General features: G+C 50.0%; 1 protein-coding gene and 1 non-coding gene across 2 annotated transcripts; one reads left to right on the top strand and one right to left on the bottom strand.

Annotated features, from left to right (window-relative positions):
- The first annotated feature begins 8,842 nt into the window (after nt 1-8,842).
- On the top strand, nt 8,843-11,819 carry Tle7 (TLE family member 7). The gene is made up of 9 exons (XM_047527348.1): nt 8,843-9,150; nt 9,255-9,277; nt 9,412-9,470; nt 9,801-10,013; nt 10,103-10,344; nt 10,527-10,668; nt 10,812-10,965; nt 11,340-11,413; nt 11,715-11,819. Exons 1-9 carry the CDS (start codon nt 8,843-8,845, stop codon nt 11,817-11,819), a joined length of 1,320 nt encoding a protein of 439 aa, XP_047383304.1.
- A 3,481-nt stretch (nt 11,820-15,300) lies between these two features.
- Trnam-cau (transfer RNA methionine (anticodon CAU)) lies at nt 15,301-15,373 on the bottom strand. The gene has a single exon. It is a non-coding gene; the product is annotated as a tRNA-Met (tRNA).
- Nucleotides 15,374-15,825: the final 452 nt, after the last annotated feature.

The following is a 15,825-nucleotide window of genomic DNA, read 5'->3' as shown; positions in this document are numbered from 1 at the left end:
GATCGAGGCCTGCCCAATGGTGGCAAAGAGGGTGACTGATTCTGGTTTCACTTTTTTTTTTTTTTTTTTGCAGTGCTGGGGATCGAACCCAGGGCCTTGTGCTTGTAAGGCAAGCACTCTACCGACTGAGCTATCTCCCCAGCACTGGTTTCACATTTTTAAGAGAAAAATCCTTAGAAGTATTTGTTAGTATCTGTTTCATTTATGAATTTTGTACTTATGATGGAGGCATCAGTAGAAAGACAAGGTAACTGGTTCCAAGAGCACTGAAACTAAGAGATTTGCATACTCAGTTGGAAAAGGAAAGTCAAAGCCGGCTTGCTACTTTGGAAACTGGATGGGTTGGTCTTGCACGGCCACCAGACTGTACTCATGTGGAGTGTCTTCTCAACCAGGCAGAAGACACAGCCCCACTCTAAAGTTTGCTCCAAGTTCACTGGCTATAAGAGGACTGAGTCCCAGCTGGTTATACACAGTTAATACAACCAAATTGATTCTTGGGAGGGTCAGAGGACAGTGGAGGGGAATTGCTTAGGAAATGTATGATTTTTTTGTTTGTTTTAAAGCCATACAATCCTCATTTTGCTTATTCCCAGGTTTTGGATTTCTTTGTATTTTCTTTGTATATGGATGAGAAAACTGAGGCCTGGAGACATGTCTCTATCTCCAAGCCTCCATTTTGTCATCTGAAAAATGGAATAATCACAGAACCTACCTTCCCAGTGTGGGTGATGAATTACCACTTGTCCAATCATGCATGCACAGAGACTCACACAGGAAGTCCCCAAATTTATCTCTCACAGACCTAGAGATGTGCACACAGACCCTCCAACAGACACACAGCCACATATAGTGCCCCCCAGAGCCCCCACAGAAGCACACATGGAACACCCAAAGGTCATCCCTACGCACAAGAACATGCCCACTCTGGCTATCTATAGCTTGAGCAGACAGTGTTGGCCAGGAGAGCTGCCTTGAGTATTTCAAAGGAGCCCCTCCTGTCATAAAGCTGGTGATGTGGTATAGGATCTCAGCTGAGTATTCCGGGGATGCTGTCATGTAAGTCTGACCCCTCCTAGTACTCCTAGGAGTTGGGTTATGTGCAGAAGCAGACCCTGGAGCCCCCAGAACACACCTGTGGAGAGGGAAGAGGAGAGGACAGGACCTGGACCATCTGCTTTGCTCATCTGGGCAGGCCCAGACCATGCACTGTGAGACCCAGAAGGGTCCCAGGTCATGGAGTCCAAACTAGGACCAGGGATAGATGGGACACCACGCCCCCACCCCCGGTCATGTGGCAAATTAGCAGCTCATGTGGTCTCTTAACCTGGTCATAGGAGAGGTTGGATGGTCAGCTGACTGCAACTTTCCCAGCTCATGAGCAGCCTCTGCAGGTCATCGATGAGGTGGTCAGGGCAGGGGAACAGTGTGTTCTGTAGTCTGGTTTTCGGCAAGGACCATAGGTTCTCTGCTGTGGTAGGACTGAGGCAGGGACTCCAAGAAGATGGAGAATCACCAAGGACAGAATCCAATGTCTCAGCTCTGCCACCAATGTCCATGTGAGCCTCTCTGGGCCTCAGGTCCTTGGTCAACACAGGGCGAGGGCTTGTTTCAGGGCTCTGGAAGACTCTCCCTGACCTGACAGTTCCTGATTTTTTCTCTCTCTCTGTATGTTTGTTACTGCCCAAGGAAGATCCATCTGTTCAGACTAAGGATTGGAAGGTGAAGAAGGCAGTCAGATACCTGCAGTCTCATGAAGTCACATGATCTGAACACCCAGGAATCCTAATATCCTACCTTGGCAGTTCTTATCCCCAGCTGAACTGCTTGAGTCCAGCGGAGGCCTTGAGGACAAACAAGGAGCCTCAGAACCAGAGACACCTGTCCTACACAAAAGCATTTGTTTTTTCAACTACAGCCAGGGTCCAGATGGACGGGGATTAAAGTCTTTCTCCTTCAGTCCATACCCTGTGTCCGTTCCTGCAGCACAGGGCACCCTCTACCCTTTGACCCTCAGAAACATCTTGGCCTGCCCTTTCCTAGTCAGAAGGGGAAATGGAAGCTCAGAGGAAAACATGGCTCCTGAAAGGCATAGTGGGTGGGCAGGGGAGAGCCTGGTGAGAGGCCCACAAGGGTCAGGACTGGGAGGGTCCGCGTGTCATCACACTGCTCCCTGCCAGCTGGCGGCCCTCTCTGCAGTGGGGCTCAGGGTTGAGAAGAAGTTTCTGGATTGCCTCCTGTCCTCTCTGCCTCTGAAGTCTCCACTCCCTCCAGACCACTTCTCTACTTTTGTTTGTTATTCTCTGGCCTGACCAGGAACCAAGGGCTTCCATCCCTTCACACATTCCATTCCATTTCAGAATGTTTACCAGCCCCTTCCACAAGCCAGCACAGGCCAAGTACTGGGCAACTGCAGATGAGTGTGTGGCCTGGGCTTTCTCCAGAGGGAGCCAGTGCCCCAGCCTAGCGGGAGGCAGGGTTCTGGCAGCCCCTTCTTCAAGTAGGCCTCACACATGCTACAGAAACGTTGGTCCTTGGCACATCCAGCAACTTCCACGGTCCCCAGGGGCTTCTGCCCAGCGTCTGAGCCAGCTCGAGGGTCCTGAGTCCTCCGCCTGCTCTTCACCTCTGTGGCCTGCGCCTCCTGCTCCAGCTTCATCTCCCATTGCCCAGGCCGGTCCACAAGTGGCTGCCATGTTCCCGAGGTGTGGCACCCACCCCCTACCGGCCACCGAAATCCCACCCACCCTCAGTCCAAGCCCAGCCTCCAGGAAGAGTTCCCGATTGCATGGCGCACTGAGCTTCTCTCCTCCGGCTGCCACCCAGCCGCCTCCTGCAGGGTGGGAAGAAAGTCGCCAGCCTGAGGCCTCCAGGCTCCCAGGGCCACGGTAAGGGGCTGTTTTGCCGTCGACCCCCGCGTATCTGCCACTCCCAGCGCTCCACTGGCCTGGAGCCCGCAGGCCACGTGCCGCCAGGATGGCGCCGCCCAGGGGCCGGTCCCGGCTTGGGAGCTCCGCGGAGGTGGGTGGCTGTGTCTCGGGCCTCGGGCTGGCCTCGGAGTGGAAGCGGGCAGGGACCGGGGGCCCCGTGTGGGGAGCCTGTGCCCGGCGCTGGGAAGCCATTAGGTTCCCTTCCCCGCCCGCCCTCGGCTCCCCCTCGCGGCCGTGGCAGCCGCAGGGCCCAGGCCACGCGGCCGCTTCCAGCCGCGGGAAGAAAGTCGCCAGCCGGAGGCCTCCCGGTCCCCTCGGCCAGTCGAAGGCCCTCCCCGCGCGCCTGATTCGCGGAGTACTGCCCCAGGCCCAGGCCGCCGGGGAGCCGGACCGAACTTTTGGTGGCAGAATCTCCCGTGGGTGCGCCCCGGGCGGGAGGCGAGACCTGGAGGGGCCCCGACTTAACAAAGCAGAGCCGGCAGCCCGCGCCCTGCAGAGTGGGAAGGACGCCCCTGTGGTCAGTCCAGACACCGCGACCTTCCGGAAAGTAGCAGTCCCCCCTGGCCCGTGAAGTCGTGCGCCCACCCTACCCGAGCAGAGCTGCCGCGGGGCGGGCTGGGAAGGAGAGGGAAGGTGGTGGAGGCCCCTGAGAAAGATTCGGCCTGCGCGGTGCCAGGGCCCCCAGGAAGTAAGAGGTAATCCTGGACAGAAATGAGAAGGCTGGCTTCGGAATCCAAGTGTTCTATCGCAGGCTGGGGGCTGCAGGGTGGGCAGGAAGAACAGTGCACCGTGCTGGAGAAGGGACCACCACCATGCTCGTGGAAAAGGGACTTGGTGAGGATGGTGAGTTGGTGGCTCCCGGGACAGCGAAGGACCAGGTGAACAATGAGGAGGGGTCTGGCCCAGCTTCCTCCCTTCCATCTGGAGGGCTCTTCTCCACACTGAACTGGTCTCACATGCCCCCTTGCCCTGGCTGGCCCCCCCGGTTTCCTTGGTCAGCATTGGATTCCCTCCTTGGTGACCTGTCTAATCTTTACCACATCCTGTCCCCTGACCTTGGAGCCGCTGCTGTACCAACCTAGTAGGTGACAAGCTCACTGGGCCAGGTAGTCTCAGATCTTGTTCATGGTACCTGATTAGCTGGGTGATGACTGTGAATCCGAAAGGGAAGAGGTGTTTGCGCCTGTGGATATGTGGTTTATACATTTTCATTAACAAGCATCCAGCTGATTCCCAGGGGACAGTGGGCAGAAGGAGAAATTCCCAGGGTGGGGGACGCTCCTGTGAACACAACCACCTGGTGAATCCTGCTAGGAACTCTGCTAGGAACTCGGTCTTACAGGTGGAAGGAGAGTTGGGCTGTTCTCCACTTGCTCACCAGAGGGCGCCGAGCCCCAAATAAAGATCTGGAGACTGAGTTTGCGGCTTTATCCAGATGACCCAAACTGGCCTGGGTGTTGGCCCAGCAGGGGCTGAGGTTCCCCTACCCATTTGACTGTAGCTGCCAAGAGCTTCTGGGCAGAGGCACCTGTAGTTGGCTGGCTCTTCTTGGGGAGCCAAGGTAAGAAGAGCACAGGCAAAACTGCCTGGAGTTTGCTGGGTAAAGAAGGAAAAACGTTGGGATTTGCAGTACCTCTAACTCATGACACAGTATCTGTATCTGGTTTTCCTTTTTTTTTTTTTTCCTTGTGGTAAAATACATATATCATGAAATTTACCATTTTAACTACATTTTAAGTGTGCAATTTGGTGACTTAGGTACATTCACAGTGCTTAGCAACCATCATCACCATCTAGTTTCAAAACTTTTCATTGCCCCAAAGGAACCTCACACCTAGTAAGCAAGCAGTTGCTAACCTGCTTCCTGACATTATGGATTGGCCTTTTCTAGAAATTTCATATGAAAGGAATCACACAATACATGGACTTTCATGTGTGGCTTCTTTTATTTAGTCTAATGAAAATCATTCCAACTTACTGCCTTCCTGAGAGAGGCTGGGGCTCTGTTCTGGGCCTCCTGCTTTCCCTGAAACCCCTTCTGGATATTACCAAGTTCCTAAATTTCATAGACAAAAATAGGAAAGGTCAAATATGCACCTTATTGAAAAGAACAAAGGTGCATATATCTTCATGATATTGGGGTCAGCAAGCATTTCCCAAATAAGACTCAAAAAAGAATTGGCCTTTCCAGGAATGTTGGTGCCTACCTATAATCCCAGAAGCTCAGAGGCTGAGGCAAGAAGATTCCAAGTTTGAGACCAGCTTGGACAATTTAGTAAGACCTGCGTTAAATTAAAAAAAAAAAAAAAAAAAAAAAAAAAAAGATCTGGGAATGTAGCTCAGAGGTAGAATGTTCCTGGGTTCAATCCCCAGCATTGAAAAACAAAACAAAACAAAGCAAAATGAAACAACAGACAACCAAAAAACCAAATTAACATTAAAAGAAAATGTAAACTAGACAGGTAAATGCAGGAACCTTCTGCTTATCTAATGTCATCATTAAAAGAGTTAAAAAATAGCCACAGATTGCTTAAAGACATTGGCCTCACATGTTTGACAAAGGATGCACACCTAGAATATATAAAGAATTCCTATGATCCAATAAGTTTCTCTCAAACAATTTTTGGGGTGCTGGGGATTGAATTCAGTGTCTCCTTCATGCTAGGCAAGTGCTCTACCCCTGAGCTATATCCTTAGTCCCTCAAAAGTGTTTCAAAAAGTCATAGAGATATGGATTTGTATTGTAGCTCTTCTACCTGTTTGAGATCCTGATGAGTATTTGTGAGGTTTTGACCCCCCAAATAAATTCTTATATTTCCAGATTAGGGATAAAATCCAAGCTCTGCTTCACTCTTGTGTTTCCTGAGTATAAACAAATGGTTCATGAGTCAGGTTGGGGATTTATGTGTATATCAAGTTCCCCGTCACCCTTCTCTTAAATTGGATGATTCGGACCAATTTGGGCAGGGGAAGAAAAGGGAGCTGGCTCCTCCTCTTTCTCCTGATCACCTGTGGCAGGCTTCAGGGCCAGATCAGCCTTCAGGAGCAGAGGGGATTCACTTGGAGATAAGAATTTGCACCCACCTGGTCTGTGCTCAAACACTGGTTCTTGAAGCAGCTGGAACCCAGTTGAAAGACTTATGCCCCCAAAGTTTATCACCCCATCTTGCCTCCTGCCATGAAGTTCCTTGTGAAGAGGTCCCTGTCTTTCCCCCACCCAAAGACACAAGTGTTCATGGAAATGTTGGCTCTTGACCCCGCCCAGTAATTGACCACTCATTCAGAGCCCCAACACCTGACCCAGGTTCTGACTCAGGGCTTTGGTGTCTGCTAGGCTAATGTTTAAAAATAGCAGCTGGGGGCAGTGTGCGAGTGGGGAAGGGAAGGTCCAGGGCTGGGGGAGGGCGCCCCTCGGCCTGGCTGGGCCTGTGCTTTACTGACTTCACGTCTTGAGGGTTTGACCTGCCTTCTGAGGTGAGCTTCCTGTGGTGGGGGATATGTGGGTGCTTCTTTTGCTGGTGGGGTGAGCCCCCAGCACCTGTGCCTGGGTTGAGGTTTAGTATGGAGAGTTGTCTGGTAAGAGGAGGGTCTCTGAATTTGCAACTCTGGTAGAGGGGAGAGGGGAATCAGTGATATTGATCTTTCCTTCTACTCTTTTCAGAAAACCTTGCCTTATTCATAGGATGAAATCCAGGTTAATTTTAAGTCAGAAGTGCTGGTTAAATAGCTTCACTGTCTTTAAGCTTTACCCAACTTCCCAAAGGGGAAGATGGGCCGTGCCCAGGCCCCATGCTGCCTGCTGCCTCATTCATGGTGTCTCCATTAAAGGAAGCCTGCTGCATCTCAGGGAGGACGTGTTGAACTACTGAAGGATCATGAGGATTATCATGGGGGGGGCGGGACGTAAGGTCATTGGCTGAGAAAGAAGCTCCAGCTCCCACAATTTTTAAATTTAGCCTGAAATAGCCACAGATGTACCAAAAACTCTACCAGGCTATATGGTAACTAATCTCCCTCCCAGTCTTCTTTCCTATGTGCCAACTTCCATCCTTAAAGACAACCACTCTTCCTAATTTCTTGTGTGCATACAAACATATATAAGGATAAATTCTAATTTCCATCCTTTCACACAAAGGTTGCTTATTTTGCACATTACTCTTTAAAAATTTTTTTTGTTGTTGTAGATGGACAGAATGCCTTTATTTTATTTGTTTATTTTTATGTGGTGCTGAGGATCGAACCCAGTGCCTCACACATGCTAGGCAAGTGCTCTACCACTGAGCTACAGCCCCAGCCCTGAACACTGTTCTTAACTTTGCATTTCCCCCCACTTAATGCCCTTTGAATTTTCCATGTCAATCCATGTGTCCTTGTTATTTTTAACAGCTGCATAGCATTCTGATATGTGGATATGCTATAATTTATTTCAGCAGTCCCCTCATGTGGCTGTTTGGGTTTTGTCCAGTCATCTGTCACAGAGCGGTAATACTCCACTGTGTGTGTGTGTGTGTGTGTGTGTGTGTGTGTGTGTGTGTGTGTGTTTTCCTGTATAGACCCAATTGCACCTACAGGATAAACTCCTGAAAATGAATGTGCTAGGTCAAAGGGTAACTGCTTTGGTAGTTATGGTGGATATGATCTTCCTTCTTCTAATGGTTAGGTAGAAAAAAAGATCAAGAAAGACAGCATTTGAGTTTCTTTTTTATGCTTTCTAACTGTTTGATCCTGAACTTGATGCTCACCTGCTGAGCTCCAGTTTTTAAATTTACAAAGTGTGGGAAATGTGTAAATTTAAATAGACTAGGGGTGTAGCTCAGTGGTAGAGAACTTGCCCAGCATGCAGGAGGCCCCGGGCTTGATCCTCAGTTCTGCAAATGAACAAATGAAAAACTAATAAAATGTGGCCCGCACAGTTGCAAGGATAACATGAGATCAGCTATGCGAAACATTCAGTTCAGTCAAACACAGAGCAGTGTCATTTCCCAAAGGCAGGTGGCCTGGGTTCTCTCTGTGCCTGCTGGGGCCAAGGACTGAGCCTGCCTGTCAAGCCATCACTCCTAACTGGAGGACTGTGGTGCCCTGTAGCTCCTGATAATCTGTGACTAGAACTCTGGGTCTCCCCAGGGCCTTTCTAGGACCAGCTGTTGGGCAGACTGTAGTGGAATCCTCCTGAAGGAAGTTACCCAGTCTGCCTGAAGTCCTCGGGGCTCTGGTTCCTGGTTCCTGGCATAATCCACAACTCAACACTGTTACATTCATTATTTGCCACTAGCCTCATACGACACTGAGTATTCTATTCAGGTGCTCCCATTCAGTTCTCAGAACTATTCCAGAGGGTAGAAAACACTAATCACCTCTGAGCCAACTTCTTCTTCATTATGCACCCTTGTCCTTGTGCACGTCTGTGGCACAGGGGACACCTTGAGTTTGCATGGCCTTCATCTCCACCCTGCCCCGTCTCAGGGACCAGATGTCTGGGGGTGTGCGGTGTTTCCTGTTGCTTGTATTTTATTTACATTGGGGATGGCCCCTCATTTGAAATGTGTGTGTCTAGATTAAAGGGTGAGTTTGATTTTATATGACCAGAAGTGCAATTCATGCCTGTGAAAGGAAAAAAACATACCTGGTACTTACCTCTCAAGATGCACCTATGAAACTTGCACCCTTAACTCCTCTGTTGCTGCCCATCTTTAGTCCAAAAGTTTGTTGGCAATCAGTTTTGAAGTCTTGCACCAAAGAAGGTATACTCAGACCCTTCCAAATAGACCCTGTGCGGCACATCTGCATTCCTGCCTCTGTTCTGTTTCCTGTTACAGGGGATCAGGACGGATTGGGAACCCAGGATCTGTTTGGTGGGTCTATTTCTGAAGCCCTAGAGCCAGGTGGCTCGGGCACTTCATTGATCCAGGAACATGAGTAGAGAGAAGGAAGAGGACTCTTTCAGTATACTCAGGATTTATGATGAACCAGAGGAGAGAAGGAATATGCCAGAAAGCTCTGGTGTTTCTTCTCAGCATGAACAAGCTCAGTACCAACCGGACAGTCCTTATGAAACGCTCCAGATCCCCCCCTGTTCCCCCATGCAGCCTAGCCCTGTTTATCAGGAGATGAGCGGTATGACCCAGGAACAGTGGGACCTGCAGACCCTGGACACGTCTGAGCTCCAGGCCATGTGGTTCTCAGAGGTGGAACCAGGAGAGGCAGCCGAGGCTGGGCCCAGGTGGGGCTCTCTTCAGCAAGACGGGGTGGGGCGGGCCCCTGTCCCGGGAGAGGGGATTCCGGCAGGAAGCCCTGTACTTCATGCTGTCTCCTCATCTGTCCTAGCTTCCTGCCAGGACCTGCACTTGGTAAGTACCGGCTGTGACTGTGGGCAGGAAGGCCATGAGGCCTGGTGTCCCGAGAGCAGCCTTCTCCCTGAGACATGCAGTTCTCCGTGCCGACGCCTCCCGACCAGCGGGTGGGTGTTGCTGTCTCCCCGCAGGCCCGCCCTGTTCTTCACCCTCTCCCAGTAGAGAAGTCTGGTCACTCCTCAGAGCAGTTGTAAGTACCTTTTGTCCTGGTTTTTAACACCTGGGAGCCTTCCTTTCCTGCCTGCCCGCTTGCTGAGAAGCAGTGTGCCTGCGTTCTCACCCTCTTCCTGTGTGTGGTGGTGTCCCCGCCGGGGCAGCCCTCCTCTCCCACCAGCCCAGTAGTAGGGCCTTCAGCTCACGGTGGCACTTCTTCAGGGATGTGGCCCAGGGACCTGGAGACACACTCTCCAGGTTCTCCAGGATTGATAGGAATTGGTGGACCGGATCATGCTGTCCCCGTGGGTGACAGGAGGTTGAGGCCATGACCCTCTCATTGCCACCCACCCTGTCCTCTTCCCAGCCGCCCATTCCAGGTGACACGGTGGTCAGGCAGAGGCCCCCTCGAGATTCCTGGAAGGTCGGCACGCTCCGCCACGGGAAGAGGGTCTACGCCGTGGCTGTCAGTGGTGCGACCCACCGCGTGTACACGTGTGGCTCCGGCTATGTCAGGGTGTGGGATGAGAGCGCTCTGCACGCCTGTGACAAGGCCCCCGAGGCCCAGATGAACCTTCAGGTCAGGAGCGTTCTACTAGGGTGGGGCGACCCAGGTAAGGCCTCTGTTTTGGTGCTGCATGATGACATGAGTGTGCTCTGTCCCTGCAGAACCCTCAGAACTGTGTCCTTGCCTGCAAGCTGTTCCCCGATGAGCAGAGCCTAATCACAGGAGGCGTGTCCCAGACCCTGACTCTCTGGGACCTTGTGCCCACGCCCCGAGTCAGGGCCCAGCTGGCCTCCACGGGCCCCATGTGCTATTCCCTGGCCATCTCCTCTGATGCTCATATCTGCCTGGCTTGTTTCAGAGGATTTGTTGAGATTTGGGATTTACAGAATCAAATCTTGATCAGGTATGACCTCACTCCGGAGCCGCTCAGGTGCCCCTGGGGGAGGGCTGGGTTGGGACACCTCACCTTCCCCTCTGCAGAAGGGTGATTCAAGGCAGTGTGGAAGATACATCTGGGACTCCCTGGCCCTGACAGTTCTGGGGGCCCAAGCCTATCCATGGAACTCTGAGTTGTGTTTTCACCAGGAAACATGAAGTCCCCATATACGGGTCCCGCTGTGTTGACATCGCAGGCAATAAGTTCTGGACAGGAGGTGAAGACACCAGCCTGTATTCCTGGGACCTGCGGAGCTACCAGAGGCTGCAGCAGTACAATTTACAGAATGAGGTGCCTGGCTGGCCACCCCTGGGGTCAAGTGTGCCCACAATAGGGTTTGGATGCAGTAGTGGGGGGAGCCGCGGTTTGAAGATGCAGCATGAACCGTGGCATTGGTGACTTTAAATGCTGACCCCAAAACTTCTTCTAAACAGATCCTCAGCATTACCCATGACCCAAGTGAGGAATGGATGTTAGTGGGCTTGAGAACAAGCGATATCATAATCCTACACACTCATCGGAAGGAGAAGTTCAAGGCTGTCCTACAAAAATACACCCACCACCACAGCCTCAAGTTCTCCTCCTGTGGTGAGTGAGAAGCCAGGTGGCTCCTCCTCTTCCTGTCTGGAACCCACTTTCCTATCTTTCTCTACTCACCCCCTTTTCCTTTTCTATCTCTTTCTCCATGGGAGCTTCCTATACAGAATGACCAACACCCTGAAGACAGACAGAAGTGGCACAAAGCCACCTGATGGTCCCATTCAGTGGCACACGTCACCATCCTGTGTGTGGCAGGAGGGTGGGGGCAGGGAATGCAATGGTTAGGGTCATGGCTCTGATTTTCAGATGGGAAAACAGAGGCCAAGAAAGAGCTGCCCCTTCCCCAGTCTAGCTGAGGACAGAGCTGGGACCAGACTGTGGGCTCAGTCTCTCACTGGCCCCTCCGTTCTTTCCTTTGCCAGGGAGCTATTTCGTGACCACACTGGACGAGTCCATCCATTGTTTAGCGGCACCTTCTCTACAAAGGTTGTTTCAGGTACTGAGGAGGGATGTGCAGACCCCGGTGTTGGAGCTCGTGGCCCCAGATCCCAGATGTTGAGTCCAGAGAGAGAGAGAGTGCTGGGAAGTGCCTCTGAGACAGCATCCAGGGCATTTCATACAAGGCAGGCACTGAGGAATTAAGCTCCCGGGGACTCACGGCTTCCACCTGGAACCCCAAGACCTGGCCCTGCCTCCAGACAAGCCTTGGTTCTGCGCAAGTCTCAAAATAGTCCTAAATGTAGCCCCTATGCCTGGCTCAAGCTGTGCCCCTGCGTGCTGTCCCTCTTTTCCTCTAGGTAAAGGAGCCCTCAGACATCTTGTGTTGTGACGTGTCCTCTGACAACCGGTATTTGGTCACGGGCTCCAAGAACAGTGCTACAGTTTACCAGCTCTTGTACTGAAGATCATGCACCATGGTCCTGCCAGTGAAGACCCAGAGAAGGCCAGTGTGACTTAGCATGCTGGACAAGTTCAACACCTGTCGCCCCTCTGCCTCAGCTTCATGGCTGGTCTTCTGTCCCCCCATACACCTCCAGCCTACACCCCTGGGTTTTAAATTATGTGACTTGGGGCTTTTTCTTTGTTATTTTTCTACCTCTGTTTTCTGGGTTTTGGCAGGAAACTTAATGAGATACGGCTTTTGTAATTAATAAAATAGCAAAACAAAATCCAAAATAGTCTGGATATGTGTCTTTTTCTTTCAAATAATGTCATCATAATTGATTGCTTATGCCTGTCTTTAGCAAATGGAAGCATATTCTCTTAACTTCCTTCCAGGGTAGGGAAGGAATTGTAGACCAGACTTACTTCTGTTTGTAACCTGTTTCTGCGAGGTCAGAGAATTACTAGAATCTTAAGAAACTGAAGAAAAAAAAAGTAGGTACAATCAGGCCTTCGTGGGTTCCATCTATGTCCATGGATTTAACCAACCATGGATTCAAACATTCAGAAAAAAATGCTTTTATACTGAACATATAAAGATTTTTTCTTTATTTCCTAAACAATACAGTATGACAACAATTTGCATAGTACTTGGGTTGTATTAGGTATTATAAGTAATCTAGAGATGGCTTAAAGGGTCTGGGAGATGTGTATGGATTATATACAAATACTATACCATTTAATATAAGGGATTTTGCTATCCGTGGGAGCTTCTGGAATAAATACCACAGATACCAAAATACAACTCTCCATGTACAAACTTTGAGTGGTAGCAGGGAGTGGATAGACCCACAATGCTAGGTTACTACCTGAGTTGGAACTCTAGGAGGTGGCCTCACCATGTCCTGAGACTGGACTCCCTTTGCCTGTCTTGCTTGGTTGATGCAGGAGCTCCCTACTTCATGTTACCGCATCATACCTCACTCTGTATAGGCTCTGTTCCTAATCCTGGCATTTGGTACCAGTCAAACCAGCCATTGCTTTAGGACAGCTTCCTCCAGTTTGAGGATGCAGGATTTCCTTGGGCTTTCTCCAGGCCGAAAAAGCCCCAGCTCCTGCAGTAAAGGCATGTAGTCCTGCTCTCTGGTCCTCCTCCATCTGCCTCTGTTTGGTGTTGGCATGGCAGAGGTAGCTAACTCCTCATTGAAGTCTGCAGTTAGAGTTGTCTCTCCAAGGAATCTGCACAGCCTGAGACCAACTATCTCATTCTTTGCAGCTTCTAGACATGGTCATGTACCCAGTTCTTGCCAGGGGAGCATGAATGAATAACGTGCCATTTCTGGGCCAGGCCTAAAGAGGCAGAGTGTCCCGATCCCTCCAGAGACATTCTCATTCTACCAGCTCAAAGCAAATGAGTTGGAGACCCCAGGGCATTACAGAATCAAAAGGTGGAAGCATCCTGTGTGCATGTATCAAATGCAGAGCAAAACTGCCCACTTTTGATTATTAAATGGAAGGAAAATAAGCTTGTATTGAACTTTTATTAGTTTTGAGGTCTATATATTGCTGTAGCACTGGAAAGAGGTAGCAAAGATTTTAGTCTGTGCTATATTGACTTCTGTTGCAACTACTCAATTCTGCTGTAGCATGAAAGCAGCCACAGATAATAAATGAATATGAATTTTATAAATAAAACCTCATGTATAAACAAGCAGTGGGACAGATTTGTCCTTCTGAGTGTTGTTTGCCTACTCCTGCCTTACCTGATGTTTCTCAAAATAATACAAGCAATTAGCATCCATTTAAAAACAGAGGGTAGAGGTCATCAGTAAATCTATTCTGGGCCATAGTAATAAGGGACTCCAAAATTTATAATGTCTATCAAAGGATGAATGAATAAACAAAATGGCACAGCCACTTTGAAAAATGGTTTGGCATTCTTCAGGATGCTAAACATTGTTACCCTGTGGCCCAGCCATTCTGCTCCTAGGTGTATGTCCAAGAGAACTGAAATCGGAAACAGGCACAAAAGTTGGAAGGGAAATACTTTGAGTGACAAAGAAATTCTAAACTCCTTTCTGAAAAAAAAAAAAAAAAAAAAGCCCCAAATCAGTAGTATTGATAAGTCAAAGAGTAGTATTATAATCTCTAGGATAATTACAAAAAGAATATTGAACAAGTATACAGTATCCAAACTAATAAAAACACAAAAATAAGGAAAGAAAATCAAAGAACAGGCAGAACAAAAAGGAGAAACTACTAGGTAGAGTTAAATCCAAGTATATCTATAATTACATTAAATGTAAATGAATGAATATTTCAATGAATTCGTAGACTGACTAAATTAAAAATATCTCAACTATATGTATTTAAAAGAGACATTAAAACAGTACAGAAAGCACAATAAAAACTAGAAAAAATACTTCATGCTAAAAGAAAACCAGTGTTGCTGTATTATACTAGACAACATATATATTTGAGATGTTAGTGAACACTTCCTGAGTGTTTGAACCTAAGGTTTTGAACAATACTCTTTATGAACTTATTAATATAGCCTCAAAATACATAAAGAAAAATTGACAAAATAGACAGACGTACCACTCACAGAAACAAGTTCATGAGGATAGAGATTTGAATAACCTGACTAGAAATCTCAGAACAGTGCACACAACCATCATAGAATCCACATAACCACCCCAGATACAGAACATTTACAAAACGACCACACATTGCAACAAATTCAGATTTAATTTTTACAGACTACATTCTTTGAACACAGAGCAATTGAGATAGAAATAAATAAGAAAACTAAGATTTTCTTTATTTTGGAAATTAAGAGACGTACTTGTAAATACTAACAAAGGCTGTTATAACAATTAGAGCTATTGTAAACTCAATGATCAAACATGAAAAGAGGAGCTAAAGCAAGGCTTAGAGCGTGGACATCACCCGGTCATCAGGGCCACAGCCCACCGGGCGTTGGAGCCACTGAGGACAGCGCCTGCTGCAGGATCTGCCGGGCTTGGCTCTCGAAAGCTGGTTGCAGGGAGGGCGGACAGTCTCGGAACAGCTGAAAAAGGACGTGTAGCCCAGCGTGTTACCAGCAGAGGAAGTTGGGGACAAAGAGATGGGTTTTAGGAGCCAGATTTTCAGATGTTACCAAAGAAATGGAATCAATTTACGCTCTCGTGAGCAAGGCGAATGCCCGCTTCCCCCAATTTGCAGGTTTTAGTTCCCGGGAGAGGGCACGGTGGTCATTTCCTGAGGATGCAATTCGCATTCTTGTTAGCAGTGAGGATGAACCGTTTGTGTGCGGCCCTAAACGCCTCCCGAGGCTCAGCTCTGCGAGGGGGCACATGCTTGCCCTTGGGGAGTCCCTGCTCCGGGGTCGCAGGCGGCCGAGGGCGGCGGGATTCGGAAGTCTGAGCCCGCTCGCTTTTGACGTCCCACCTTCTGTTATTATTTTTTTTAAATTAGATTTTCGGAAGGCAAAAACAACCGTGCCCTCTCTGAGGCTCGAACTCAGGACCTTCAGATTATGAGACTGACGCGCTGCCCACTGCGCCAAGAGGGCCGCTGGCGGAGGGGCGTTCTTTATTACTAAAGAGAAAAAGCTGCAGCACCTTCCGCCCGCCGAGCCGCCTCGGGAGCTGGCTCGGAGCCGCCGAGGCGACAAGTGGAACACGTGGGGAAGCAAGGTCTCCCTTCCCGAGCGCAGCGGCCTGGGCGGAGGGGACGTGCTCAGTCCGGGGCAGCCCGAGGGGACCGTCCCGGAGCGCTGCGGGTCACCCGGGAGGAGTGGGGTCCTTGGATACGTGCGGGACGCCGGGCGCTCAGACTCTGGGCGCGGCCAAGTGGGGGCAACCCGGCAGCGGCCAGCGCGGCAGCGGCTCCGAGTGACCAGGCTGCGCTGGGCACCGGGAACCCGCGCCCGGCCTCGGGGAAGGGGCGCGGGCGAGGAGCGGGAGCGCGCGGAGGAGGGAGCGCTTGCGAGAGGCCGGCCCCGCCGGGGAGCTCAGGCCTGGC

This window comes from Sciurus carolinensis, chromosome 16, assembly GCF_902686445.1.
Source record: "Sciurus carolinensis chromosome 16, mSciCar1.2, whole genome shotgun sequence".
Classification (NCBI taxonomy): Eukaryota; Metazoa; Chordata; class Mammalia; order Rodentia; family Sciuridae; genus Sciurus; species Sciurus carolinensis.
Note: the sequence above shows the minus strand (reverse complement) of the source record. Positions and strands in the feature narration are given on the sequence as shown.